Consider the following 27,857-nt stretch of genomic DNA (forward strand, 5'->3'; position numbering starts at 1 on the left):
ATAGTTTCTTTGCATTTCTATCACTCAACTCAATAAATATATACTCTACTTCTCAAAGTATGTATGTGACTCTGTCCCTCTGTCACAATTCTATCAAAGTATTCTATTTAGGTACACTCACAGTGAAGGATAAAAAAGGCATACACTATAATCATTAAAACAGTACAAGAAGCATCATTTCCTTAATATTTCTTCATATCTACTTACTTAATAAAAAGTTAAATCAAAAAAGGACCACTGCGACACTTCTGACCCTGTGAGGTATTCAGGCTTGCCTTCAAGACTAACAAAAGCATCTCCCATTGCAGCAGCTGATCTTGATTTCACAACAACAGAAGATAGAGTTCTCTACTTGAAAACATAACCTTTGCAACAGCCTTAAAAATACTTTGCTGTCTACTGACTGTTGTGCAAGATGAAGTAGGTAAGAGCAGTGAAAGTCACACCAGCATTCTATGTCATACTTTTAAAAGTTCAAGTGTTGTCATCCCCCATTTTTAAGAACTCACCCACGTTACAGGTTAGTGGCAACTGATTTATTTTAAAATTGTAATAATTTCATAGCCCCTTCTGTACCTAAGCCCCCTGGCTTCCAGGCGGTGATTACTACTTCCACAGAACACTTTGGTCATTTCCTAATGACATCACTGTCCCCACTTTCCCACCTCTTTATTCAACTCAGATCAAAGAATAGCCAGAATATCGGATCCATAAATTAAAGACCTGTAAAGTATGGCACAATAGCATTTAAGTGGCAGAAATAATCCACAACTAAATTTGTGGTTTTAAGTGACAATATTCCTTAGGGATTTATCCTGGACTGTGGGGTCATCTCATTTTGAAGTATGAAACTTTCTCCTCTGTAAAACTCATCTTCTTTCGTACTCTTTGCATTGCTGGAACTTTTCTTCTGTTTCTCAACATTTGTCCTATAAAGATCATTGCTTTGTCCCTAACTGTTTTGAGCTTCCTTTCACCTCCTCTTCTTCCTGTCGCATCCTCCCTTTCCCTATTCTATTATCTCTGCCATCTACTATTTGGGTCATTCAGCAATGTGCAGAGGTACTCCATTTCAGAGATATGTTCACTGCTGAATGAGAACCTGATAGAAAACACAACAAGAGAATGAAAGTGTGAACTGTTAACATTCACCACAATTGGTATCCTCATTTCCACACTTAAAGTTCAAGAGCTTGTGGGCCTACACCACAGACCAAGTATGATAGTTCTTAGTACTGCATATGACTGGTTCAGACTTCAAATCTTTATTTCCAATACCTGCTATGGCACTACAGATTAAGGCATTCACCTTCTTGGTTTTTTTCTGTATTCAAATTGCTTAGTGTGAAAACAGCCAAATGTTATCCTGAAAGAGCGAGTTGAGGAACCATGCAGCCTTCTTCCTTCATATAAGATCCACCTAGTTTTTTTCAAAGGTAATGATTTTGCAGAGTTCTGGTCAATCTTGGTTTTCAAAATTCATGCTTGGAAATATTCTAAGTACCAATGAGCATTATGATAACTCAACTATCAGTTGAGTGTACCTCTAAGAAACAAGCCTGAGAAAGTGAGAAGACTGATCTCTGTATTGCTTTAATATATGACCACCTCTGCATTGTTATTAGTCTATCCTAAGACAGCAAGGAATTGGCAAGAAACAAACACTTGTATCTTGATAACTCTGTTCAAATAAACATATGTTTAATACAAGTTAGATCCGCACAAGTTCTGTCTAAGCTTAATAAATGTCAAGCACTTGCAATTTTGGAGTTTAGAGCATCATCTTTCAAGCAATAAGCAAATGCCAATCTGAACTCCAAGTGAACTACCACTCTACTGAAATGCTGCTTTGCCTATTGTCTTCATGAACTACAATTAAAATGACTGCATGAGAATGTTTAAGTACACGGACTTCATTCAGCTTGCTTTGGAATGAGGAAAGCTGTGAGAGAATCCAGGGAACAAAGAGAAATTACCTGCAGCAGCTTCTGTAGAACAAACAACTCAGTTATAAATATCCCACACTAGTTCCTCCTCTGGAGGAACTACATTATTGTGGAGGAATTATATTATTAAGAATGGCTACTTCAGAAACTGTTCTACAATAACTATTCAGTCAACTTCCCTGTACAGAAATGCCAAATGCTACTTTCTCTCCAAGCAAAATTAATCCCTAAACTTAGAAACAACCACACTTGCAAGTCCTGTTCACCAGACAAATACATCCAGTCCATAAAATTCTGCTGCTCCTGCTTTTTCCTAGTGGAATAAGCTGAGGAGAAGACTGAGTGCTTAAAAGGTGACATAAAATTACTTCTGGGTGCCATCTTTCCCAACAGTTTAGCCATATGACGAGACATATGACAGGCAAGTCATGTCAGAGATGGAGCAAGAAACCTGGAGAAAACATAGGCCAAGAATAGGCTCCACTAACTGTTCTGACAGTGTTGTGCCTAAAGTTTTGGCTGTCCTCTTCCCTGGGTGAGCTTTAGCAGGAGGCAGACTTTGGACAGGATTTGCATGCATGTGTTTTATTACTTTCGTGCAGTAAGACCTGTACACAGGAGACACTAGTTTCCTCTACTGTAAGAATACGGTGGCTAAGATCTGTAATGGGGAGAGATTTTGATATGTATCTCTCCTCAGCCACTTCAAAAATCTGGTAGCAGAAAGATTAAACACTACTGTTCACTATAATTCTCTCGTAACAAGAGAAGCAAAATTCTACACTCATGAGCAACTTAAAATTTAATCCATTGGCAACACTATATAACCTATGTTTTATTAACACATAATCTTACTTTCAGTATACTACAGAAAAATCTTAGAACTAAGAAAATTTTGTGAAAGTTAAACTATTTACAAATGAAGCCAAGCTACCCAAAATTCTCAGCTAAAACCTACAGGAAACAAGAGTTTCAAAGTCAAAATCTTAAGCTCTATGAGAACCCTGCTTTTACATTTCTATTTTTCAGAAGCAGGCTGCCTAAAAGCAGAGCTGAAAAAAACCCTATCACCCCACAAGTAAACAGTGAGAACTGAATCTATGTACAGGCTTTCACATAGACTAGAATCCTCCACCTAGGTACATACTTGACTGAAAGAACATTAAAACTGAAGAGTACTGTGCATGGAAGCTAAGAAACACGAAAATACTTGCACAGTTTTAACTTAGTGCTTCTATGTAAGTTATGATACTATCTAGTTACATGAATACCCTGTTTATCTAAAGGGATAGAATGGAAGTAGTGCCCACTGAATAGGTTACTATACAATACATCTTTCTGGTTTTATTGTATTTAACATAATATCCCTTGACTCTCCTTAGACTCTGCCCCAAACAAAATTACTACTGTCTGCAAATATATTCTATACACTAGTCATTGTTTTTGAAGCCACATAATTTCCTTAGTCCATATTTTTACTAGACTGGATTTTATTCTGTCCTGCAGAAGACCAGGGAGACATAGGTTAAACACAGATTCTCACGTATTTAAATTCATAATTTTGCATATATAGAATTTTAAAGTCTTTAAAATACATGGAATACATACCAGTAGATAAATCTCTGTTTTACAGGCACCTCCACCAAAGAGCTGCTTTACAGGTGGTTAGGTTTCAAGAATTTAGGAAAACTAAACCAAATGAAAAAGGGCTGAAATGGATGTTAATTTCTGCTCACAAACAAAACCAAACAAGAAGGGGCAACTTGGTTCACATTGGTCTATGTACTGAAAATTAGCATAGTTCTTTCAAGCAACTAAGCACTAATCTAGGAATTAGTTGTGTATCAAACTAAAGATCCATTAAAATCAGTGTCCTGCCTCTGAAAGTGGCCAACAGCAGTTATCTTGGAAGAGAACAGGGTAAGCAGATAGCAGGAGATGCCAGTCCCATTCATCTAGTCTCCAGTCCAGAAATTACATGACACAGAGCCTTTGTAATTAATGTGTATATACACACACATATCTACAACGTGCATTTTCTTCTTCCATGGACTTGCTGAACCACTTCTTGCATTTCAGCTTTTAATATCCAGATCACATGTCAAAGGACTCCACAGCTTACTCACAAGCTGTATTAAGCACCACCTCCTTTTGTTTGCTGTGAATTTGCAGTTTTCATCTGATGGTCTCTGCTGAATAGTAACAAAAACTAAAGCTGCCCTCCTGCAAAGAAGCAATGCTACAGACATGAAGAAATGAAGGACACGCTTCACATCACCAACTGTGTTTATTTTACTGTTTAGAGTTAGTGTTGGGTTTTCTTAAGCTCCCTTTTGACACACCGCCTTAATGTGATCATCCAGGACAGGATATTCTAGTATTTCATAGAAACATATAATGGTTTGGGTTGGGAGGGATCTTAAGTATCATCTAGTTCCAGCCCACCTGCCATGAGCAGGGACATCTTCCACTAGGCCTGGTTGCCCAAAGTCCCATCCAACCTGGCCTGGAACACTGACAGGGATGGAGCATCCACAGCCTCTCTGGGCAACCTGTTCCAGTGGCTCAATGTCCTCACAGTAAAGAGCATCTTCCTAATATCTAATCTAAATCTACTCACTTTAAAGCCATTTCTCTTGGTCCTATCACTCCACAATCTTGTAAAAAGTCCCTAACTTTCTTGTAGGCCTCCTCCCATTAGGTACTGGAAAGGTGCTCTAAGATCTTCCTGAAGCCTTCTCTAAATAAAAAAGAAGAAACATTCTCAACTGTGATACTATATACACACCAACATATTTATTATTATTAAAGTTTTTATCTTTTACTAATATACATTTAATCTTCCTCACAAGTTTTCCTACCACACTGTAACTCTGTCCAACTCTTCATCATAAACCTGTTGCTTGAGAAACACTGGTCGAATTCAAGTATTTTGGCTGACGATCCAGCCCAACGTGGTATTTGTTTTATGCTGAATAAGTGAAACCAAACTGCTGAGCCATCAATACTTATAGTAATTGAATATTTAATAAATCATATATAAAGAAGAGACCTAATGTTTGCTTTAGATGGAAAAAATATTACAATCTTCAAAAGACTAAAACCAGAATTTTTCAGAGAACACCAATGCTGGTGAAAATGTGTCAGGCCCAGGGTTGTGTTGCTTTTTTTCTCTCCTCCTATAAATTTATGCTTATTTTATGATCTTATGCAATTACATCAAGTTCATACAGTTTATAAGTTTTCTAATTTAATGAAAATCCTGACATTTAAAAAGAAAGAATATAGGGGAAAATGGAGATCTACTTTTCCTACAATCATGGTGAAAGTTCACAACAGCTCTTAAAATAGAAACAAACTAAAGAAGTGTGACTATTACTCCAAACAAAAGTTTAAAAACAACTACTTAATTCCAACTGTGTAAGCATATTTCATCTAGGTGAAAGGCCCACACCTGTCTTTCAGTTCCCAGTGCAATCTGTGAAAAACACAAATAGGAATAGAAAACACTCTTTATAGAGGAAGTCCTGTCAAATTCAGTAAGTGAAAAAACACAAAGGAGAAAAATACTTCATAAGTCACGGTAACTTCATAATACAGACAACACAGACTTAGTGATAAAGTTTCAATTGACATGATTTTATGAAAGTAATTTCATTCAATATGCTATAAAACAATCTCTCCACTCACTTTTCAGAAAGCTTCAAGCAAACTCCAGTTCAAGTGCACAGAAATTTTGCCTCAATTTTTTAGCCCCTAAAAAGTCCTAAAAATTAGTCTCCCTATTAAGAGAAAATGTTTGCTTTGTTCAAGAGTAATTAGATTTACCTGTGATGACAGCTATAAAACAAATGAAAAATTTAAATTCCACCAAAGTAAAAATCAGGTTTAATCACAGGCTGCTCTTTTAACACTAAGCTTTGGTTTTCACGGTGAGAAGACTTTAACAAATATTTCAATTTTAATTGAACTCGAAGAATTCCAAAATTGCTGACACCTGGGTATTATCTGGTCAAAAATATGCCAGTGAAAGTAATTTCCACTGTTACTAGTAAATGCTAGGTGATATCAAGCCTCAGACATATATTGATGCCTACATTAAAAGGAAAGGGGAAGAGAGAAGGCAGTAGAGGGGAAGAGGACACACAACCTATGTAAACGGATTTACTCAGTTAAATAATTCATTAACCCTACAGTCAGTTTTACTGAGTTGGACAAAAAGAATATGGGTAGTTACGAAAAAGAAAGACCGCAATTCTGGACAGCTAAGGAAGACTGGAGTGACCAGAGAAAGACTGAACAGGAGAAAAGGCAGGTTTGGAAAGCAGCAAAAAAGAAACAGATGCAGATTTAAGCCACAAAAGTATTTTAAGATCAGATTTCCCAATATTCTTAGGCAGGAATGGTATATAGGACAGAAAAAAATCCAGGCTCAACTGTTACAGCTGAGGTTTTGCATTTTGCTTTGTGGTGTAGGTTTTTTTTGGTGGGGGGAAGACATGTGAACACACCATTTTTAAAAGGCAACTGTGTTTTCTAGAAATAGATTTTTCTATGTTCACACCAGATACAGATACTTATCTTGGATATGGAGGTTACTGCATTTTAGTAAGTACTGATATTAAAGCTGACTTTATTAGCGTTCTATAGCAACACTTTCTGCATAAATCTAGTTACTGCAATGCAAGGCATTTTAATTAAAGAAGAAAAATAAAGTGGAGGAAGAATGAGACCACTCCTCTTCCATCTACATGCCACTCTTTCAAGTATCAGTAGCATCAAGCTATTCCACGGCTTTTTTTTTTTTTAATTAACGTAGTGTATGTACATCGACAGACATTTTTTAATTAATATATAGATGCATACGCGCACGCACACACATACACACACACATATATATATATATTCCTGGGGCCAATGCAGAGAGAGGGCGAGCCTGAAGAGCAATTAAATCCTCCTTTCGCTTCTGCTCTCCAATCTGCCTGCCCGCAGTACGCGGGCGCTGCTGCAGATCATTAACTGCTCATTTATCAACGCCGCTCACCAGGCAACACAATGCAGCAGAACGGCGGCGCGGAAGCCACCCCGAACCCCAGCAACAGCGGGTAATTAGCATAGCCTACCACTCCAACCCCGCCGCCTGATTGGCCGGGCTCCTCAGCCAAGTGGCCAATCGAAGCGGGATATGCAAATCGCAGCCCTCAGTTGCCAGGGTAGAGCTGCTGCCTATTGTCCAATCGGAAAACAAGCAATAAACAAGCAATGCAATTGAGCTTTGTCACATTTTCAAGTTGTTGTTAACACTTTCAAGTTTAAAGCAAAATTAGCTCCATCTACCGAGGATTAGACTCATGTTCTACATTTCACCCCCACAGCAAGGGCAGGGCGATGCAGTAATGATACACGGGGATTACTGCTAAGCACTGCATTAGGATTTAAACTTCCCTTCCCGCAAAATAGCTCTGCTCCTGGACAGCCTGAAGAATGTGTCTGCAAGGGCCCAGATGCTAAAATAGCCCAAGAAGATCGTATTCAAACACTCACGAGGCTGGCATCTCCCTGCTAAAATTCTTCAGAGGGCTTTACACGACAGTTTGGACTTAAAAACAGGAGAGGTCCCTTGCAGTGGCTTAGTTCACCTTATAAAATTGCAAGGGCTGCTATACTGTATCAAATGGCACGTGCTACTTAAAAATACATCACTCCCTTTTTCACAGGCACTAAAATTCTGTTTGTTTGTTTTTAAGTAAGAGGAAAAAGACTAAAGAAAGAACATCCTTTATTATTTCCCCATTGACATATTTTAGTAAATCAATTTCAGTTCATTTGGCTAAACTGAAGCACCAGTAAAGACTGAAAGCAAGAAACTGAATTATCTTACGAGAAATAAGCAATTTTTTCCCACCAGTTTCAAAAATAATCTCAAAGAATATTTGTCACTGAGTGTGTCTGCCTGTGACAGTGTGAATACAAGAGGGGAGGGAGTACAGCAGCTCCTGACCATCACCGCCTCCAACGCTCCTAAGGAGGTTCCCTTCCCACACACACAGATGTGCGTTTTGAAAACCAGCATCGCTCAGCCCCCTTCAAATGAAGTCTCTAAATGCAAAGACTGACAGACTTACTCTGGAAGCAATTGCCTCTCTCTTCAAAAGCAGAACGCAGCTGCACAGCTTCCCTCTACACCGCAGCGGACACAAGTGATCCTGGGCACATTTTACTTGACTTTCCACAGCCCGGCAGTGATGTGAAAGTGCTACTGCAACTCACTCACCTGGGAGATCAGTGTTGGTGTGTTTCCTGTTCACCAGTGCTTCTAAAAGGTGCCTGACAGTGGCAACTAACATTTCCTGTCCAGGTACACACCAGGTACAGAGTATACTCATCAGCTGAAGGAGGGCTATGATTTTCTATCAGACAATAACCTGAGTCATTGCTGAAGATGAGAGAGGATCTGTATGTCTTTATCAAACCCCGTGACACTCAAAACTTTCCACATCTGAACCACAGAATCTGCTTCTTAGAAGTGCCAAAAATGTCAATTCCACAGCTTGAAGCTAACAGGAATTTTTCCTGTTTTCCTGGCTCATTTTGGAAATTACTAAAGCTATTCAAATATTTTCACATATGTCCTAAAGTACATACAATTGTCTTAGTATGTGCACTAACACACATACCAAAAAAAAAAAAATCAATTCCATCTATTCTTTATCTCACGTTAGCTTTTTAAACTTAATTACTGCTTTGTGATTTATGCTCATCTAGCAAGCCCTGTAACATACAGCAGCAACAGCAGTGAGCAGCAGCAGTGTTATCTGACCATAGGTTTACAAGATTTTTCAAGCAATGGAGCCTGGGCTAGCACTCTGCAGCACTAATCCTTCTCCTAGTCTGCTCAACTGTCCCCTCCAAGTAATACTTTTATCAGCAGTTAGGTAAGAGTTTCTTGTATTGGTGCAGTGCCTCTCTCCCACTTCCAAAGAGACTATAAATAACATTATTTACAATTTTCAGTTTACAGTGCAAAACTAATTAAAGACCAAGCACAAATTACCTGCCACGCAGCAACATATCAAACCATACAACACGTACAAGAGGTAGAAAATACCAAGTATTTTGTTCCTAATCAATACCTGTGGCTAACAGCTAGCCTAATGTCTGAACTTTTTCAGATTCCAAATGCGTTTCCACACAAATAATAGAAGGTTAGCATAAATATCTGAATAATTTTTAAAGCTCTCTTTCAATGTATAGTACAAATATATATATATTAAAAAGGGAATCTTTCCCTACGCATAAAAATTATCAAGGGAAATAAAATAATTCATTTCCCATTTGTAGTTACTGAGGCACAAGATATATTTAAACAGTTGGTAGAGAAAAAATGGAAAGCATCTACCATATCAATGTACAGCTAGCATGCCAAACCATTAATGTAAGAGCTAAACAAGGGATGAATACATCATGTGCAATAGTCTCACATGATATAAATTATTCAATACCTGACCAAAGAAAACAGCTTTCAGGAGAGAGGGGGAGGATCTGAAAATACTTTTGTAGTTTGAATAAATACAGTATAATGAATTGATGCAAAATCTCTCTAACTCTAAACCACAGTTAAATAACCACGTGTATTTTCAAACTATTTCACTATGTTACATCAATCCAGCTCGCATTCTGATATTTACCATAAAGGCAAATTACCTGGCACAGTGCTGAAAATTTAAAAATAAAATTAATCAATAAAAATGAAATTACTGGATAGCTAGGTAAGCATGTATTTTCAGAATTTGTGCTATGTTCCGTCCCTTCTCCTTGCAAGATATGGCTAATGCATATCCCTATTGATATTGCAAGTTTTTTTGCTGTACTAATTTCAAACTGACTACGCAACACTTCATTCGGGATTGCTGTGATGGAAAAAAAACACCAAAACAACAAAAAAAAACCAATTTCATCAATTTAATTCCTTTCAAACCAAAGCCTTTTGTAGAATTAAGATACAGAGATAGAAGGATTTTAAAGTGACAAATTAAACAACAACAACAATGAAAACTACTATTACATATTACATCTTGATTATGAGGAATCTGCTGGTGTAATGATTTCCAGGGAATGCCTTCAATGGATGATTCCATATATGATTTTAAAATAGTTAACTTCACTCAAACAGAAGTTTTGGCAACTAACAAAGCAGTTAAGTTCCATTTGGAGACAGTACACTGTCTAGAACATAAATTCTGATACAGTTTCTAAAAATCAGAATACTTAGCAGCTCCTAGGCATGCTGTCCTTATTAATCCACATTATAATTAGTAATTACAACAACATTCAAAAAGGTTTTTCCTCACTCCAAGGAAGAGTGGGAGCACCAGAACTACTTTCTTTTCTTTATAAAATATCACAAGCTGTAACTTGTATCTAAATCATTTTTCTGCTAGGTCCTCAGTGATTTGATAACTGATACTCTGACACCAGCATTTTACAACAAACATCTCGAGCCAGTCCTTACTTCCTGAAAAACTTCACTTAGATTTCTGAAGTCCTTAAACAACAAATCATTCCCCAGTAAGAAGTTACAACATTTCTGTATCTAGCTACTGCTTACCAAACAGAACTCCAAGTAAAATTGGAAATAAAACCAAGCTTTCACAAGCACTGTGAAACATCACAATTCCAGGCACTTACTTGAAGGACTGATTTCTCACCTTTGTAATACTTTCTGTATTGAGTATACACACTTTTAAGTAATTATTTTGATTTGTCTAATTTTGAAGTACTAGCTTTCAATGAGAAAAAAATGAAGTATGGTTGAATACATACTTGCAACTAGCAACAACCAAAAGACAGTGATGCCAGGTTTCATTAATCCAAACAATATAACCCCAGTGGGGCTCACTGTAAATTGCACTGAATTCTCTCAAGTAGCACAAATTTAAAACCAGAAAAGTTTAAAACAAGACAAAACCAAGAAACAAGAAAAAATATGCACAATAAACTGTATCACTATTCCTTGATGATAATCCTATGATCTAAGAAAATTATTTTTGAAGTATAACTCATATTTGCTTCAAAGGCTTTACTGTTTCTAGAACAAGCAGTATGTATTAAAACATTACAGTCAACTATTAAAATTGTAGTTTCTTCGCACCAAATGATGAGAGCACAACACTCACGTACCAGACTTATGCAAATTTAAAGTCTTTAAACTTTGTCTTCATCTTCAACTGTAAGCATCTATAAATCTTACTCCCAGGTTACAAAAACTCTGTAAGCTGAGACTGAGCCCATGTTTTGTGGAGTGGGCTCCTCATTTCCACAAAGTGCCAACTCTCTGCCCTACAGACATTATGCACATAATTATTATACATAAAGCAAAGATGAGGTGTTCGAATTGCCACACTTGAACGTTTAAGCTTCTCTTTCCATCACTCCCTGGTTATACAAGCCCATTTGGAGGGCAAGCTACTGCCCTTTCACATGTACCTGCAGCATCCATATGGAGAGTGACATAGAGACAGCGAGGTACACTCTGGCCACCAGAAATGACAGGTTACTTCAAAGTGGGTGGAGAAATAGGGCAGAGAAAAAATAAATCATTCCCCCATTCCCTGAAGGATACACAAACTATACCAAGGAAAATCTGACCAGGTGGTTAGACACAGTTTTGGGTTTAGTTTGGGTTTTCTTGTCTCCACAGAGTTGCAGAGGGAAAACATTCCACCCAAGGAAAGAGACTAGAATGTTTTTAAGAAAAGGGGATTACCTAAAAATATTAATGGGATCCAAACACTAAACAGACAAGCAATTCTTCAAGGTTCATCTAACAACTGTGTTCTGTGAAAAGATCATCACAAGTTCAGTTCATAGCATAAATGCTAACGAAGTTCTAACCGCCGCAGGCTTTTAATTCTTACGGATGTTAAACAGAACTGCGCCAGTGGTCCGGTCAAAGTATACTTCCAGGTCATAAGCACATACTGAACATTACATTTCTAGGCACCAGACACAACTGTACTGTAATGCAAAAGAATCACAATCTCCTAACATGTCATGTTACCAAGGGTCTTGGCATTTTGAGTCAAGAAAAGTGATACAATTAACACACAATCTCTTTACCTTAAGAGCTTAGGTACCAATGCATTTCTCATCTGCAGCATTACAGTAAATTTTTAAAAGTGAAATAACAGAATGACACATAATTTTACCTGATTTAGAAACAACAAAATCTCTCTGTAGTTGTTGGCATTTTTTTTAAAGGAAAAAAAGAATGTACAGAACACGAAACTTTCTTATCGAAGCATGTTACCTCTTCAGCTTTATGGAATGAATGGGCATATAAAGCCAATGCTTATGAAACCTTAATTCATGTATGACAGGCAGTTACCACAGTAAAGACTGTGGAAAACGTACACTTGGAGATGCGCATTTTAACAGCATGACTCCTCTAGGTAAGAGGGAAGAAGTCAGAAGTACCCTCCTCCTCACAACTGAAAAAGCAGAGGTATTAGACTGAAGGCTATGTTAATCTATTGTGGGAAAAGATGCTTGAAAAAGGGTATAGAAATAATGTTACCAACAGCGGAGCATAAACTAGAGCAATTATAAAGAGCGAGACTAGAGCCCAACTTTTGATCAAGTGCATCTAAGAGTTGAAAATCTTTACCAGAAAAAAGAGCAATATTGTTTATCATGCTCCAAAGCCACTGCAAAAAATAGGGACTTGGTGCAGAATGAGCAGAAAAAATCCAAACCACCTGCTACTCCTTTGTAGCACCAGTCATTATGCCAAGCAGTGGCAACACATGAAGCTGCTATTTGCCAAAGCATCTGGGCTGAAAGCAATACGGTGTTGTTCACTGGCATTGCTGTACAAGCTAGCACAAAACTATATAAAAACGTCAGTCAGAGAGGCTCTTCAAGACTTCTATACAAGTTTGCAGAAATGCTACCATTCTTAGCAACTTTAGAGAGCCCTATCACATACAAACAGAGGACTTCCCCTCTTTTCCTCTGCCGCACAAAAGGGTAAGGGGAGACTTCCTAAATCTCTAGAAACAAAAAAAGAAGTGGACAGAAGTTAAAAAATTGCCTTTGCTATCATTTGTGAGAAGGAAGCATAGCAGACTCTTGAGAGTGCCATGGTACTGGCCATCTTTAGCCAATAATCCAATGTTTCAAAATATCAGTAACAATTAAACTTCATGGTGCAAAATGGGAATCATATGGAAAGGTAGAGCTGCACAGAGACTAGTGATGAGCAAATAGTATTACAAGGACTCAACTCAGAGACAGCCTTCTTCATGTGCTGATAATTATTTCATTGAAGGTTCCACAATGTACAAAAGAGGGAGAATAACATAACTTGATCTATCTTCCTACATAAGCATGTCCCAAAGGCCGTAGAGGGACTCCTCTGAAATGTTCCTAGTATTAAAGAGAAAACAAGCTCAATCATCTTCTTGGGCATATGAAACAAGTCAGTAGTAGCAATGAAGTCCCAAATCAGATCCACTTCAATCTCCATAGATTTTCAAGGGACGCAAAGTCCTCAGTAGTAAACCTTTAAGTACATTTGTATTTAACCATAGCACTGCATTTTCTGCAGACATGGAAACTGTTATAAGGTTGGTCCAGAGTTTGACTGTAGAGACTGTGTTTTTGGTTGTTTAGGTTCTTTTTTTACAACGTTTTTTAAATGGTCTGTCTCCACTGTACTTGTGGGTATCACATTACAGTGAACAGCTCTTGAAATCTCAGTAGGCCTGAAAAACTTAGTGGACCCCTCACAGAAGAAAGGGCAATTAGTCTTCTGATGATAAGGCAAGGCAAACATCTGCATATGGGCACACAGGATTCAAGACACTTAGCTTTCTGCTTGACTCTGAGCCTAAAAAAACCTGTTACGAGAACCTTGAAACCTGCTGGTACTCCTGTCTTGCCTAGGGTTTAAAGCTCCAATAAACAGAAGACTGAGCTACATAGTGCTCATCATCAAAAAAGCAGCAGTGTAACTTCCTGTCATGGGGAGAACCCTTCCACACAAGAATGTGACCTGAGAGACTAAACAAGGCTGTAGGAATCTATCTCGAAACACTTCACATTTGCTCTTCAAAGTTCTCCATATCCTATTTGAGGATGGAATAGAAAACAACTCTGCTGTTAGAAGCAATATTTTTTTTTTTTTTTTACAGAAATGCAGTATCAAAAAATTTCAGTATACTGACCAAAAAAAACCACATTCAACTACCTAACCTGAACGTGAGAAAGAAACAAAGTAAGTGAATATGTCTAGGCTGTTTGCCAAGTAAAAAATTTAACTCTGTATTAAAAAAGAGAAAACCAACAAACAACAACACCCCCAAAAATGATAGGCCAACTAAAGTCTCCCAAATGAAAAGAAATGGGTTATACTTCCACTTTTTCCTTTGCATTTTTATCTCTCACTGGATATTTTCCTGTCTTTCTTTATCAAAGACAACACAGCTATCATCATTTTTAAAGAAACCATACAAACATGCTTCTGCATATGGAACAGAATTATTAAAAGTTCTCAACCCTGACCAAAATTCCTACTGAGATAACCAAATCATAACGCTTCACATTATCTCAGACGCAGAGCTGTGCAAACAAAGCTTTTGAAAAGCTCTTAAATACAAATACAAATTTATGCATATATGTCCCAATCTGTTTCTACTTGCCTTTGGTGTAACTGAATACACTGCCAAGAGTTAATCTGTTTCCTACAACCAAATATTTTTAATAGCTATCTATGTATATAATCTATAAAAGTTTGCAGAGCTACTCTAAAAACTAGACTTGGTTCCAAAACTGGGGAAGACAGATGCCTTCCCATCTTATCTTGTCCCCAGCAAAATTCAGCTAGTTTTTACTTAATGGTGCTACTTCATACTCCACTCTACTTTCCTTTGTTCAACAAAACAAGGAAAAATTTTATGAGAAATGCTAGAAGACTTTCTATCTCTCCAATTTATGATAATTCAAAATGGCAGATTATCTGAGTTCAGCTCATCCACTGAGTGAACTGTCTTCTCTGTGTTCATCAGCAGAAACATCTGTGTGTCAACTACTTCTGAATTCTGAAGGAACGATCAGTCTCACAGACTAAAGTTGAGAATCAAGGAATGTAACTTGAAGAAAGATCAATATCTGCATACAACCTCCTTCTGTAATCAAGTAGATTTGATACTACAGTCATTCTGTCTACTCAGATGAGAAGCTAGACAGACAGGATTTAATTACTGAAGGCCAGAAGCATGTTAGGCATACAGATTAATACTTAGCAGTTAACATGATGTTTGTCCTTTCCCTTGTAACTGTACTGAAGACCACAGAACGAGCTGGAGAAATGAGTCCATAGAACTCTTCATAAAAGAGCATACTGTTGCTTCTCCATGGATCATATAATATAGACATTTTTAATAACTATGTAAGGCATTTCTTATTTTCCAAAACTGGTTAAGTCTTATAGACAGTTCCTACCTTTGAACAAGGAAAGATGGAAAGGAAAGACAGATCTCTCTCAAAGGTCCAATTAATTAAAAATATGCAATACCTGTCTAATTACCCATTCTTTGATGAAATTCATATGTTTCATTAGATAAATAACCACAAAGCTAATCTTGAAAGAAGACTGAATCACTTTAAGTAGTGTGCCACATAGACTTGCTCATAAGATACCAATTCACTTTTCTCTAAGTTGATCAAAAGGTTTAGATAAGAGGGAGATTAACCATCTTCCTAATGGTTTACTGCAGCTTCTTGGAAAGACGAAGCTACTGCTAATCTCTTATTGAGGATAATGTGGATTTTTGATGGCAAAAAGATACTGCTAATAAACCCATTCTCTTTTCTATGAACGCTTCTTTTCCTCCCCTGAAAAAAAAATTGTGAGGTAGATTTTTTTATTCATATTATGTAACCTACAGATCACAGTGGTACAGGACACAAATTATTCCTGAGCTGTCCTAATATACACTGTGTGTTTACATGCATACGAGTTGAATACCTGTAGCCAGAATGAAAGACTTCAAGTAAAAAGATATCACTATAGATTTGGCAGTGTTTTAACCCAAATCATTACTCTAGACAAAGTTAGCTCCCAAATTCTATTTAAGGAAATTGCCTTTTATTGAAAAAGTGGAGTATTCAGCTAACTACGTTTTGATGGCACTTCTGCACAGAGTGTCAGAATTTTTGCATTTGGATGGCAGCCTATAGAGTCTGGATTTCTCCCAAGGGAAAAAAAAAGTTTCACTTCTTGTCTTTCTCTGCAGCTCCACGTGCCTCCAGATATAGAAGAAAACACCAAACAAACAAAAAAACAACTACCTTTTGCCTTTCTCAAGATTCAAACAGTTGTTGCCTGGGGCCTTTTGCTACCAGTATCTTTGTAGGAATACAAAGCTGAACACAGCATTCTACGTTGAAGTTGCAGAACCTTCACTTGAAAATTGCCCAATTGATTTGGATGTGAAATAGCTTTTTTTTCCTGAGGAGAATCTCTTTTCTTCAAAAGAGAAGTCATGAAGCCCCATGAAGTCCATAAACTCAGCCTAAGCCAGAGGACAAGAAGTACTTTACAATTTGTCAGAAGATAGGAGAAAACTTTTGAAGAAATCCTACAGAAAAGCAACACAAAATCCTCTTGGGTTTTTTAAGTGAGAAGGAAGCAAGGAAATATTCTTGCAGCTCCATCAGAAAAAAAAAAGTTATATCCATATATAGATTTATATATTGTATACATAACAAAAAGTAAAACAACAGGCTTTCTTATTGTTGTTTGACCAGGAAGAAAATTAAGAAGTGCAGCAGTATATTCAAAAGGAAAACAAAAAGGATTCTACCAGTTCTCCTTTAAGAACTAGTAGACAACAGCGACTTCATAGTTCAGTGAACATGGAACTAGCAACTACATCTATACTAACAGATTTGTCTGGGCCGAGGAAGATGCCTAATCACAGAACTGTGATCCACTGTGTTCGTAAAACGTTTGAGCATTCATAGCATCCGTTCCAACTAGCACTCTTCCCCAGTAACTCCTGGGAATGTGTGGCAGTCAGCATGTTCCAGGAATCCTTCCCAATAGGCAGCTTTCAGGCAGCCACCCAGTTTTACAGGCTAGGACAGTTAACTAGCACAGATGTGTGCTGTTCCATGTGATCAGCTTCAGTGACTGGGAACATTCAATTTACTAACAGAGAAATTAGACTTTTTTGTCTATGAAATTTTGTTCTTAAATCTCTTGAGACTGCATCTGTTTTTGCAGCCCTCCTGTCTCATACTTTACACATAGTGTCTTCTACCTGTCTTTAAAAAAATCTCCTACCAACTAGCAAAAAAGGCAAACAGAGGGAGTTCCATTGTGAATGCCTTTTTTGTAAAATACTGGGGTGCAAATAAGGAGGAAAGAAGACACGTCAAAACTTATAATCTAAAAACTGCATTGCTTGCTTGAAGGTTTTAGCCTGATGAATGTTTCTTTGCAAGGTGCCTGGTTTAAAAGAAGCTAAACTGGACAACTGCACAATGAAATCAGAGGACAGGAGCAATTAGTTGACACTGAGGATCACCAACATATACATGCAAAGATCTTCACAATCTAGTCTAAATTGAAGTACACAAGACTACATAATCTTTTTTTCAGTTACCTATTTATCGCTATAACTTTAATGCTAGAATCAAAGTTTCTCTTCAGTATCTCAACATGCCAATCTTGAAAAACTGCATTTTGGATACTTCCAGAGAAGTGAACATTAATCTTAAAAAGAAATACTAGCCTATGTACACCACTTTCAGAGACTAAGCACTAGAAATATGCTTAAAACTATATGCTACGGATACATCCATACAAGTTTTACTCAGGTAAGTCTCCAAGAATTACTCAGGACTGTATAATGTTTACTTAATTTTACAGCAGAAAGTTTTATGTGTAACTCAACATTAAGAAACAAGAGTAAATCAATCAATTAAATCAATTAATAATTATTGCTTTTTTACAATCTTTAAAAGGCTAACACAGTCCACCTAAAGCACCACTTTAATGTAAAAATATGGAACACTACATAAAACAAAGCTGTAAATGAATGTATGATGAACATCCATTGCTTTTCACAGATATTTTTATAAACTTTACTAAGTGAAATATTTCAAAGAGCAAACTCACCCTTTCATTCCAAGCTAGCACAAAGCCTCCATAGTACTGGAAGGTACAAAACTTGCTAAACATTTGATCCTTTGGATTTTTTTCTTATTTTTATTAATAAGCTGATCTAATACATGTAACCCAACATTCCATATCTACATGAAGGTATCACCAGTTTTACATTCAAACCAACTCCTAGAGAAAGATCTGATCCAATTCTGCAAGTCACCAGTAGCAACCCAGAACTCATGTTAATATAACAGGTAAAATCATATTCCTATAGTCTCAGTTTAAGGGACTCTTAGTAACCAATTTGTTAGGAAAACACAAGCACCAACAGATTTCCACAGGGAAGAGAAAAATCAAGAACAAGTCTCTCTTCTACATCTGAAACACAACTGCTGCTGCCCGTTTCACTTTTATAGCAAGTACATTCAACAGCTATCTCTATCTGCAATTTACTACAATCTAAATCTTCAAAGATCTTTAGGTACTTAATTCAGCAAAATCTCAACAGGAGTGAGCTCTAAGTATCAATGAAGTGCTGGGCCTCAGACACAGAGCTTCAGAATATCACTTTGGTTGATCAATGTATGTTGTGCTGCGTATTACCCAAGAGAACTGAAAGGTCAAAACTGCGAATTTGACGTTTCACCACCACTCATAAAAACAATGACTGTTGCTTGCTCTCTAATCTAATCATTGTCCTTAACTGCTTATCAACAAATACATATTTTTGAGAATAGAGCATCAAGATGAAAATCTGAGAACTGAAACATTCTCAGCTTTACAACATTTTCCAAGCTTCATTATGTTCTTTAGTACAGAAGGTTTTAACTAGATCCACTTAGATTATGTTTGAACTCATCTAGTGACATAAAGCGTCTGATAAGTAGGTCCTTGTCTTATGGAAATATTGAAGCTACTAAGTGTAGATAGTTGATTGCCTGTGAAGACATGGGAACTACTATAAAACCTGGTGAAAGAACACTTCCCCCCCGTAAAACTAGGCAAAAATCCCTCTATCAAGTCTTGGCATATGGTAGGCTGCTCTGACACACTGGTAATATAATGGCTGGACATCGCAGTTAGGCATCAAGCTAAGAGAACGTGTTGTCACCACTGTCTGAAATAGCATTTAGTATAAACGTACTAAAAACCATTTATCAAGGGATGAATTGAACTGAATACTAAAAACAGAGAAATATCAGACATTATGACTTTTAGAAACTGTCTCAGCAAGATTTATGCAGGATATCTGCAGTTTCCGTACCCCACCTACCAACCAACAGAATTCCTACACGGAACTATCAAGTAGTCAAGACTCGCTGTTAAGAGGGTCTCTCTCTGTATCTTAAAAGCTAATGCCAAAAGGATATAACTGTTCAGGGATGGAAGAAGAGGTCATTTTCATCTGATTGCATGACTTACAAAATGGGATGAATCTCATTGATTCTACATAGGATATGCTCAGGAACTGAAGTGGTGCATGTTTAAGTTAAGCCACTATTAAGCTTGTTTAGTTCTAGGGCTGGTTAAATCTGATGAATTTAGGGTATTCTGTCTCCACAGATAGCAAATGCAAATGAAGCTACAGCTTTCTGCAGTTCAAGATTTGCACCCTAGGATGTACTTTAGGAATGCGAGACTTCAAACATGATTCTTAGAAAGCTGTAAAGGGCAAGCTCCTGAACTAGCAGTGCCCATTGCAGAGTTCAAGGGAAGAAGCTTCCTCTAGATAGAGACTTAGCCAGTAACGAAGGCTAAGATTCACTTCAAAGCCTATCATCACTCATAACCTCACTCAAAAACCTGCCAGCCCATGCAAACAGTATCACTCTGTAAACATTGTTTCGTACTAAAAGCACATGAAACTGGACCAAAAAAAAAAAAAAAGCTATCTGCAATATGATGCACAAGACTGGAATGCCCACACTAGCAAACACCTGAGCCAGAAAGTCAATATGATATAGCACAATATTGAGACTATATTAGCAGCTCTAAATGCAGTCTAGCCATCCTATTACTGTGTTACCCAAGAGAATCTTTACTTTTCATTCACAGACTGAATACTCTGACACCACAGGGGCTTTTTCATTACAGCTGCTCATTTGACAACTTCAAGAGCTATAAGAAAGACTCTCTCTGTGTAGTGTTACGTTCATTGTAGAGCTTGGACATCTACAGTGGACTGACCAATAATTCCAGAAATGTGTAATATTTTTTACAATAGTAAAGATTGTAATTCTTAATCTAAATTTGCATTCTTCTGTTCAAAATCAATTTTTTTCTACAGTCCTAAGTGAGTCTTGGCTCTTAGAAATAGGTAACAGAAATAAATTTCAGCCTCTCAGTATAGCTGTTGGGAGTTCTAATGTTCATTAAAAAGAAATGTTCTCATCATTTAATATTTTGTTGAAAGTTATCTCAAAAAAAGTTTTGAAAAGAGGACCAAATAAATCAGATACAAAACTAACAGAAATTACTTTCCAAAATATTACAACTATAGATGTGTATCTTTAAGATACTTATATTCCAAGCATTATGCAGCAACACAATGCTTTTCAAAGTGCAAAGCTCCTCTGAATCTTTTGTCTCAATGGTCCCCTGAGCTAACATCTCAACTCCACTGACACAGGAGGAGTCTCACCTGCAGTGGCTAGAGCTCAGGGTTCCATCCCATTGGCTACTCTCCTGAAGAGACAAGCTGCTGTTGACTACTGACACTGAATGTCCCTGTTAGTCCCACTGAACATTCCTATAAACAGCCTAAGAAAGAATATTTCTATTAAATTTGCTGCAAAACACAAATGAAACTTCCAGACATGAAAATATTTTATACAAATACCAACAAGGCTTTCTACAGAAATTCACATCTACCTCTCTTAAAAAGAAGAGAGTTGCTCTCTCTTAAGACAAAACAAATTAAATAAGAAGAGAGGCCTCTTTAGATTTAGATGTTTCAGTCTGTTCCTGAATAAGAAAAGTAGCTTTCTCCAGCAGGCTATACTTCCATGCCAAAACCGTGGAACGGGACTTTTGTCATTTGTTTCCTCTTAGATGAGGACTGAGGTTGAAATATTAATTTTCAGTATCACAGGTACTAAGCAATTTTGGAGGAGGGGAAAAAAAAAATCCCTTTTCTTTTAAATAGGCAAATTCTTTTTAAATATGGATGCACGAATCTAACTTTAGCTGTCCAGGTTTTCACATTTCTGATCTCAAATACAGAAAGTAGAGCATTAATCTAGTCTCTTGACTTCAAGGTTATCATTCATTGAGGTCAATGACTCCACCTCTGAAAAGCAAAACTTCCACTTTCAATATGACAACTGTTGCCCTTCAGAAAGCAACTGTGTTCAACTGGTTCCTGACCGTTTTCTCTCAACAGCTGACAAAAAACTAACAGGCAGAAAGACAGCACTAACAACTCCTGCAAAGGGAGTTATCTATGTAAAAATAGTGGTTAACCCTAAAAGCATTCTTATTCCTGCAAAGTTCTCATTAGCTATCTATATTTAAAACTTTAACTACTAATGAGCAACTGTCTCTTACATTATTTTCTTGGTATCTTCTGTTTATGTTAAACTTCTGTTTATCTGCCTAGCCAAGATCTGAATATCCAACAAAAACTGCTTGTAATGATACAGTCAAATACATTAACAAACTAATGACCAACAGAATCCATCCAGCTGGCATGAAAGTCATCAACCAGAAACAAAACCAGAACCAGCCTGTATCATGCTTCTGTACAGAATTAGAACATGGGTCAAATGTTTGCCACTTTACAACTTAGTTCTGGGTTTATGCCAACAACATACATCTCACAAAAGACGTGTCAGGTATGCAATTACTTAAGTGGAACCATAGATAGTATAGTCATAATTTCCACAAGAAGATGCAGGTAACTGATAAAAAAGTGATGCCCCAGTAAATTTCTGGAATTTCCTGGTAAACCTTAAAGTAGCTCTCAACAAACTAGTTCAAAGGCATATCAGCAGATCTAGTTTAAGGTAATATAGATGAACTTCAAAATACAGTGCAACGATATTGGACAGAATTTTTTTCTGACTACAGAGTAACAGTGGGGTTTTTTTTCCTTTATTGCTTGGGGTTTTTTTTCACTACCATCACATATAAAAAAAATAGTCTTCAAAATAGCTACAGGCGCAATGAAATCAGTACCTAAAATTTTAGGAATGAGATGCGAGAGATGCAACCCAATTCTAAATTTCATCTTACTCTTCCATATTTTTTTTTACAGTTAAGAGCAATATGATCATTTTCAATATTTTATCAAACTTGAATATATCTTTTCTATTTTATATCACTTCCTTGGTTCTTAACATCTCTCATGCATTCAATACATTTTCATGATGAAGAGAAGAATTTTATAAAAAAATTTATCTTATTTTTATCTACCTCATGCTAAAAAAATTAAGTTAATACATAATAAATTCTAACACACAATTGGAGATAAAATAACCACCCTACACTTCTTTTTAATGATTTTACATGATCAAACCCCTGGATCGGTTTATGTGGGCAAAAGAACTGGACAAAAATATTACAACATTTATATACTATATATGTCCAAGACATAACTGACAACAGTTATCCTGTTTCCATGCTGCTCTTACTATGCAGAAATGTCCCAAACAATATTGTTCGGTGGTCTTGTGGGAGATCTAAATCAGGAAGAGGTATGTGTTGTGTTTTAATACAAAGTGCATCATCATCAAAAAGCAGTTCAGAATATACAGACTCTTTTTCCTTCCCTTCTGCTTTCAAAAACAATGCTTCAACAACTGTTACCAGTTAATCTCCTTGGAGAGAGAGGATCAGCATGTAGTGCTAAGGAATGGATCCTTCTGCAACTTCTACTGTGGTTTAATAGATCTCAACTGAGATAAGAGTCCTGTTCTTACAAAGGTTAAGAGAAGACAAGAAGCTTTAAGGTCTTTAAACAGACAACTAATTATTTTTCGTTGCATATTCCTACTCTGCAGCTAACTAGAAAAATCAAAGCCAAAACTAGAAAGCTCTTTTGTTAGAAAACCAGATTGGTTTTGTAAGGTATCCTCCACAAAAGAGGAAAAAAAGTAACAACCAATTACACAATCATACTCTGCCTAACAGGTGCAGGACAAGGTCTAGCAATCACTTTGAAAACATTAACTTCTAAACACAAGATGAATCCCTGCTTGCAAGTATGGAGTAGAATACCAAAATGTTATGCTACTACAACATAAAGTTAACACTTACTAATATGATTATCAGCATAGTAACTACAATCACAATGGCATTAATAGCATTGCCACTTACAGTTCCTTCCTTTTAGAAAGTGTACTGGAGAGACTGACCTTCAAAGAACAAATAAGTAAAGAGGAAGAAAAAAAAAATCACATTCTGAAAATAACTTTTTTATCACAAATATCATTCTGTGGTATTAGCTTTGGTATCACAACATGAATTCATAATGCGCAAGCATTCAAGTCTGAAACATATAGTTCTTCCTATAAAGAGCTGAACCATCAGCTTGACTTTTTGTAAAATGTTTCACAGAAAAGAAGTATAGATCCTATAAAATCTATAAGTTACTAAGACTGACAAAAAGAAATTACTGAAAACTTTTCAGTTCTCCAAAGAGTATCTTGTGCCCTTCTCCTTGTGGTCTACATATCATAGGTGCTAAGAACAGGGTAAAAAGAGAAGTCAGACATGCTGCAAATTCGCTTTCTTGGTTAGCCAAATTAGAAAATAAGATTAAAGATCCAATTTCTTCATATTTTCACTTTTTTAAAAAAATAGTGGACCTTAATACATTTCTATGTTTTCAGCTTAAGTGGTAATCTAAAATTCAACTACTCTGACAGAAAAAGTGAAAATTTTCTCTTCCTCAAGAGGATTGTTTCCCCGAGTTACATTGTGGTTAATTTTAGGATTTGAGTAGGTCAGTTTCCAGTGAAATGAAGTGATGCTCACTATAACAAGCATTTATTTACCTTATAGAAGCTTTCATCCCTTAGCCAAAGATAGCTTAGACATTGCCAGCACCTCTGATCAGTCACCCAGATCAGTCACCCTCACAGCCAAGCCTCGTTGAAAATGCGAAAGAATCATCCTCAACAATGACAAAAACCTTTCAATTTGTGGCCTGAGCTCTCACTAGCTACTTTGAATTTGAGAAAGGTATAAGCAGACACATCATATGACTCTTGTTGTTCCTGCATCACAAAGTAATTACAGTACATCTTTTCATTTTAAGGCATGCAAATCATGTTTATTCTCAGAACCTCATCATACTAGTATTGGCTCTCCTAATATATAGAAAACTGCAAATAAATCTAACTTCCAACTTCTATGACGCATCTGAAGCCTGAAAGTCTTTGTCAAGGTACCGTTGTTTTTCACTCTGTTTTCTATTACGAGAAATCTAAAGAAAGAATTTGGGCTTTAAAACTTGGAATTACTACATAAATCCAAAATCTTGTAGACATTTATATTCCTTAAGCTTATAAATCTACAATCTCACCGTTACCAGAAATCCTGACCAAAACTGAAAGTGTTTAAGTTTTAAATCAGATTCATGTACTACACATGAAACTTTGTTCTCTCAAACACTTTAAGACACATAAGATACTATTTCATGATATGATATCTCTTTTCAGTTGTAGGATGAATACTTTTAAAGCTTTCAAATAATTTCTCAATAGTTAAGTTGGCCAACACTTTCGTCTACACCACAACAAGAAAATAAGTGCCTACTAGACAGAGCTTCACAAATTTGACAGGGAATCAAAATATTAGATTCAGAGACTTTAAACGCTATTTCTCTAGATATATATATTTAAAATAAAGGAAATATTCTTATTCTTCTTTGGAGTATTTTTATTTCTTTCCTTGTCTTTGCCTCACCTAATTTTAGAATTTAGACTCAGTTTTATTTGAGTCATAAACATACAACTTACAAATATTGAACTGAAATGAACGAATGTTTAGTTTTCACAGAATGAAATATCCACTTACAGCATCTTGGTCTTAATCCAACATGCTCCATGTAAATATACCCTCTAAAGCTGTTTATGCATGAACAGCTGATGCAACTGAAAACTGTCAATCAAGAGATGATCTGCACACATACGTAAATCTATCTAGCGGTTTTTTTGGGTTTTTTTTTTTCCCAAGCTCCAAGGATTCATGGGTTTTAAAGCTGAACAAGCAAAAGGAATACCTGTCTTATGTGTGCTTCACTGTTATAGGTCTCAAAATATAAGTCACTGTTCTTTGCTTAAATAAGGCATGTGCGTATAAGGAACTACATCAATCCTCCCATACAACATCAAATTTATTTTACTTCTGCTGATCATGATTTTTCATGTCAAAATATTAACTGTATTTCCAGCAAAACAGTACCACTGTTTATGAAAAAAAATAAGCTGTTTAATCTGAAATACACTTGGCACTTAAGAGCATTTTGATTAGCAAAGAAATAGAAAAATTTACTAAAACATCCATTTTAAGAATCACTAGTAGCTTTCAAAAATGATCAAAGATTCTATCCTAAGTTCTTGAGAAATCTTACAGTAACTGGACATAAGCATGTAATAAGGTATAATGAACTCTTAGCTACTTCTTATGCAGTTTTTCAGGTGGATCCATAATATTTCTTTTTGAAGAGTTAATGAGTGATTGAAGGAGCACGTCACCAAATAGGTGACATACATCTATCTGTTGGCAAGCGGGGGCATTAAAAGGAGGTAATAACAAACAAGACAAGTCTAAAAGCAGTACATTTAGTCAGCATCTTTAAAAGCAAACCCTTTGCTTGCAAGCTTTGGAAACAATATTACCATTCAGGGAAACTATTTTCTTCCTAGAGAAATGCAGAAGAGTTTCAAAGGCCAAAGAAACACTTAAAAATTCTGCAGGTTCTTAAAATATTCTACTAAGGTAGGAATAACATAATTTTAGGGTACAGGTAATAGAATAGAAATAAAAAGTACATTGAGAACATCTGAGATCTTCCCTTCTAAAAGCCCTTGAAAATAAAATCACCTGTATGCATCGTCTTCTTTCAAGTCTCATATCATCCTGCGGGGGTGTGGGGGACAGGGGGAGTCCAGCAGCAAACAACACTCTAAAATGAAGAAAAAAAGAAGTAAATGTAAATATAAACTAATAAGACACCTAAAGAAATGCAAAGTTCCATTCCAATAGATCCACATTGTGCTTAGTTCAATCCTAGCTCTCAGGTATAACCACAGAGGTAAACAAAAAAAATTAAGTTTTCCAACAGTAAAAGTAGAGACAGGCATTACAAATACTATCTTCCACTGACATCTGATCTGTTATCAGATTTTTTTCTAATTCTTCTAAGTGCCAAAATTTCAGAGATTAACTTAAATTTCAATTGAACGGTCACTGAACGGTTCTGAAAATTAAGATCGTCCAAAAAAAGCTCTTCTCAAACCTGCAAAGGTGAAAGAATTGATAGTTACCCATCTTTGCAAAGCCCCTAAATATGTGTAGTTTTACAGACACTCAGGACTATATCTATACAAACCATAGAACTGAAAGTGTATATAAATATATAAATGTACAAGTCCATTTTTTTCCTCATCTCATATGAAACTGAATTAGGTTCACCATACACCAAATTATTCTCAGAGTAATAAAATTATCACTTTCTACAAAGAGATATTAAGTTTCTAGGAAGAAATCTCTAATGAAAATTAGAAAGAATGGTGGAAGTATGCAAAAAAACTCCAAAACAACAAACACGAAACTAACACCCAACACCTAACAAACCCCTGCTCAAACTTCTTTTTCAAGTACTTTGTTTTCATTTTTTTTCCAGCAAAGTATCATTGATACTCTACAACTTATGAAAATATCAAAGCCACTTCTAAATTAGTGAGAATTTTAGAGGACCTCTGCGAATTACCAAACAGCTCAAACTGCAGAGTCTAGATTATTACTATTTAAATACCTCTTGATATATGCAAGTCCAAGAAAAGAGTGTTTTGCCTAAAATGCCCTTAGATCCTACAATTTGAGCAGAAAGCACTGCAGTTCATTTCTCCATAGATTATTTAAGCACTGCTTATACCCTAAGCCCAGCTAGCTTTTCTGCCACCATGGGACTCAACAAAAACTAGCCATTCCACATCATGAATCAACAGCCTTGGTTTTTCACTGCTTCAGTTCCAGAGAGATCAAAAATGTCACTGCCACACAGTAGCCACAAACTTGGCAAGGCTGATCAAGTACTGCCTAAGGCTACACAAGATCCTACAAACTAGGCATTCATGCCTAAATTGCTTAAATTTGGACAAAAGATTCAGCCTGATACATATGCTATTAAGTGTATACATCACAGAAAGACGTAATGTCTTGCACTGAGCTTACTACCACTAAACTCGGCAGAAGCAGTCACTTTTATTCAAAAACAAGAAGAAAGGAAGAGAAAACTCTTCTCTTCTTTACACTAGTCTCTGGATTTCAGCAAACAAGTCCTAGAGCACCAGATACGCCCAGTCTACATGGGTGTCTGAAGGCTACAGGGCTATAGTTCCATTTCTTGAAAGCTCTCTCTGGCCAATATACAGACTACAGAAAACCTTTCACTGTAGTAGCTGCACAGACTGAAGACATCACTCTTTCATCTTTACCATTTTGTAGCTCCAATTGAGCAGGGATCACCTCTCATTTGCATCAGTATAAGGTCAGTTTCAATTTAGTTT

At 36.5% G+C, this 27,857-nt stretch overlaps 1 protein-coding gene across 1 annotated transcript in view; it reads right to left on the bottom strand.

The window, feature by feature from the left end:
- DYRK1A (dual specificity tyrosine phosphorylation regulated kinase 1A) overlaps positions 1-27,857 on the bottom strand; it is an 85,201-nt gene that overhangs the window by 30,118 nt on the left and 27,226 nt on the right. Inside the window, exon 2 of the mRNA XM_062001077.1 lies at positions 26,170-26,251. Within this exon, the coding sequence (XP_061857061.1) occupies positions 26,170-26,179 (10 nt within the window). The 5' untranslated portion in view covers positions 26,180-26,251. The remainder of the gene's footprint in view (positions 1-26,169; positions 26,252-27,857) is intronic.

Source organism: Colius striatus, chromosome 1, assembly GCF_028858725.1.
Source record: "Colius striatus isolate bColStr4 chromosome 1, bColStr4.1.hap1, whole genome shotgun sequence".
Lineage (NCBI taxonomy): Eukaryota > Metazoa > Chordata > Aves > Coliiformes > Coliidae > Colius > Colius striatus.